At 64.1% G+C, this 2,329-nt stretch overlaps 1 protein-coding gene across 1 annotated transcript in view; it reads left to right on the top strand.

The window, feature by feature from the left end:
• The first annotated feature begins 848 nt into the window (after positions 1-848).
• The window catches only part of LOC102489459 (lipocalin-1), a 4,099-nt gene continuing 2,618 nt past the window's right edge, over positions 849-2,329 (top strand). The window contains exons 1-3 of the mRNA XM_006163336.2: positions 849-1,044; positions 1,377-1,507; positions 2,122-2,192. Coding sequence (XP_006163398.1) covers positions 955-1,044; positions 1,377-1,507; positions 2,122-2,192 — 292 coding nt within the window. The 5' untranslated portion in view covers positions 849-954. The remainder of the gene's footprint in view (positions 1,045-1,376; positions 1,508-2,121; positions 2,193-2,329) is intronic.

A 2,329-nucleotide genomic window follows, 5' to 3' on the forward strand; every position in this document is an offset into this window, starting at 1 on the left:
TGGGCCCTGCGTCACGGTGACGCTCCTGCACATCCTGGGCCCCACGGTCACGGTGACGCTGTTACTCAAGTGGCTGTCAGAGCTGAGACCACCGTCTTAAACTGTGGCGGTATCTAAGCCGTCATGTCACTTCTTCGCCACTTAAAAACGCTTTCTTTGGAAACTTGTGCCTCGTGTGTTGGGTCATTGAGGACTATCCTGCGTGTGCATTAACTACAGATACGTCTGTGAGTGTGTGCACGTGCATGACCGCGAGTGTGCACATGCGCACGCCCCCCCCCCATCTTGGCTCTCTATCTGGCCAGTCCTGCTCTGTGTCTGTGGGTGTGTGAATTGTGTATACCCACACGCACACACACACCCGACGTGCTTCTCTCTGACCAGCGTGTTGTGGCCTGCAGAGGCTCTTTGCTGCGGGCCTTGTTCTTGTGCACGCATGGTACATGCCCACAGGTCCCTGTGCTCGGGCAGCACATGCCACAGGGTCCCTGTGTGTACTCAGTGCACACGCACCACAGGGTCCCGTGCGCACTCAGCACTCTTGCTCCAAAGAGCCCTCTCTTCCATGGTGGCGCTAGAGTTAGATGACAGCTGAAGTACACAGGAAGGTTGTCACCCAAACCCATGGCCCCTGAGACCAGCCCTCGTGCTCGGGCCTGCGCTGGCCAGGTGAGGTGCCCACGCCCTTCACTCAGGCTTGCTTTCCTCCCTGGCCCGCGGCCCTGTCACGGCCATCCTCTGGGGGAACTCACCAGCTGTTACCCAGCAACTTCCAACAATAACGACATTTTATCTGCTCCACTAAAGAGCTGGCCACGGCCTATGGCCTGGAAGGGCCTGCTGGGCTGCCCGGGCCAAGTTCCTGAGAGCCCTGGGCCAAGCGGTATAAAGCGCAGTGGTTTGAGGGGCCAGCCAGCGAGTGACCTGTCGGGGGCCGCGAGTGTAGACCCGGAGATGAGGGCCCTGCTACTGACCGTTGGCCTTGGCCTGATCGCTGCCCTGCAGGCCCAGGCACCCCTGGCCTCAGACAAGGAGACCCAGGATGTGAGCCGGGGCAGGGCGGTGGCTGGAGGGGCTGGGGAGGTAGAGTTTGCTGGGACAGACCCTCGATTTCGGGTCGGATGAAATCCCAGCCCCAGCGGCACAGCCAGAGCCTGAGGGGTCTGGGCCCGAGGAGCCGGGGTCCAAGGGTGAGCTGGCAGTGGCAGCACTGCTGGGGGGAGGGTCCCTTGGGCCTTGCTTGGCGGGGGTCGGGGAGGGCACTGGGCCTTCCTGGGTTTGGCGTGTTGGAGAGTTGCATGCCCAGCTCTGGGCAGGTAGAGTCTGGGGGCTGCAGAGGCCCTGGGGAGCTGTGCCTGATGGAGGGGGGTCCCCAGGTGTCAGGGATGTGGTATCTGAAGGCCATGGCTGCAGACAAGGAGATTCCTGGGGAGAAGCCGAAGTTCGTGACCCCTGTGACCCTCACAGTCCTGGAGGGGGGCAACATAGAAGTCAGAGTCACCATGCTGTGAGTGCTGGCCCTCCTGGCCCAGGTGGGGCGGGGAGGGACGCGCGGCCTCTTCCCAGCCCCTGCCTGCGGCCAGCAGCGGGAGGGTCCAGGACGGAGTCTGAGCCAGCCAGCCCAGCCCTGCGAGTTTCGCAGTCTGGACCCTTGGGGGGACTTCTGACGGGGTTTCTAGGGACGGGTTTGTAGCAAGAACGCCATGGGACGGAGACTGGGGCAGCACACAGGCCCCTGGAACCCTGTGTGGTCCCCACCCTGTGGCCACAACCGTGTGGTCTGCCGTGCCTGGGTCCGGGTCATGGGGACTGGCCTCCGGTGGCCATGGGCTTCGGAAGTGACCCCGATGTCATGGCCTTCCCCTCACTGACCCGGAAGGCAGTGGCTGTGGGCCGTCCCTGAGCTTCTCCAGGGCGAGGCCCATGCCCAGGCCCCAGACCTGCTTGCGAGCAGGAGTCCCCAGTCCCTCTGTCAGCCAGGGTGGGCCGGGAGGGCAGCCCAGGGAAGGCAGGGGGCCGTGCAGGGCCCTGCTCCCAGGCAGGGAGGGCCTCTGGGGCTCGACTGCGGGTGTGGTGGGTGCAAGCCAGGGCGGCTTCGCCCATGCAACTTCTGCGTCCTAGGGTGAATGAGCAGTGCCAGGAGCTGAGAGCTGTCCTGGAGAAAACTGACGAACCGGGCAGATACACGGCCCGTGAGTCCTGCACCCTGGGGCCCACACGGGAAGGCAGCTACCGGGCCTTCCTCACCAGCCGTTCCCTGCTCTGGCCCCGTTCACTGCTGCCTCCATCCTACGCGCACCCCACGCCACCACCAGGAGAGGCTGGGGGG

Source organism: Tupaia chinensis, unplaced genomic scaffold (genome assembly GCF_000334495.1).
Source record: "Tupaia chinensis unplaced genomic scaffold, TupChi_1.0 Scaffold142100_1, whole genome shotgun sequence".
Lineage (NCBI taxonomy): Eukaryota > Metazoa > Chordata > Mammalia > Scandentia > Tupaiidae > Tupaia > Tupaia belangeri.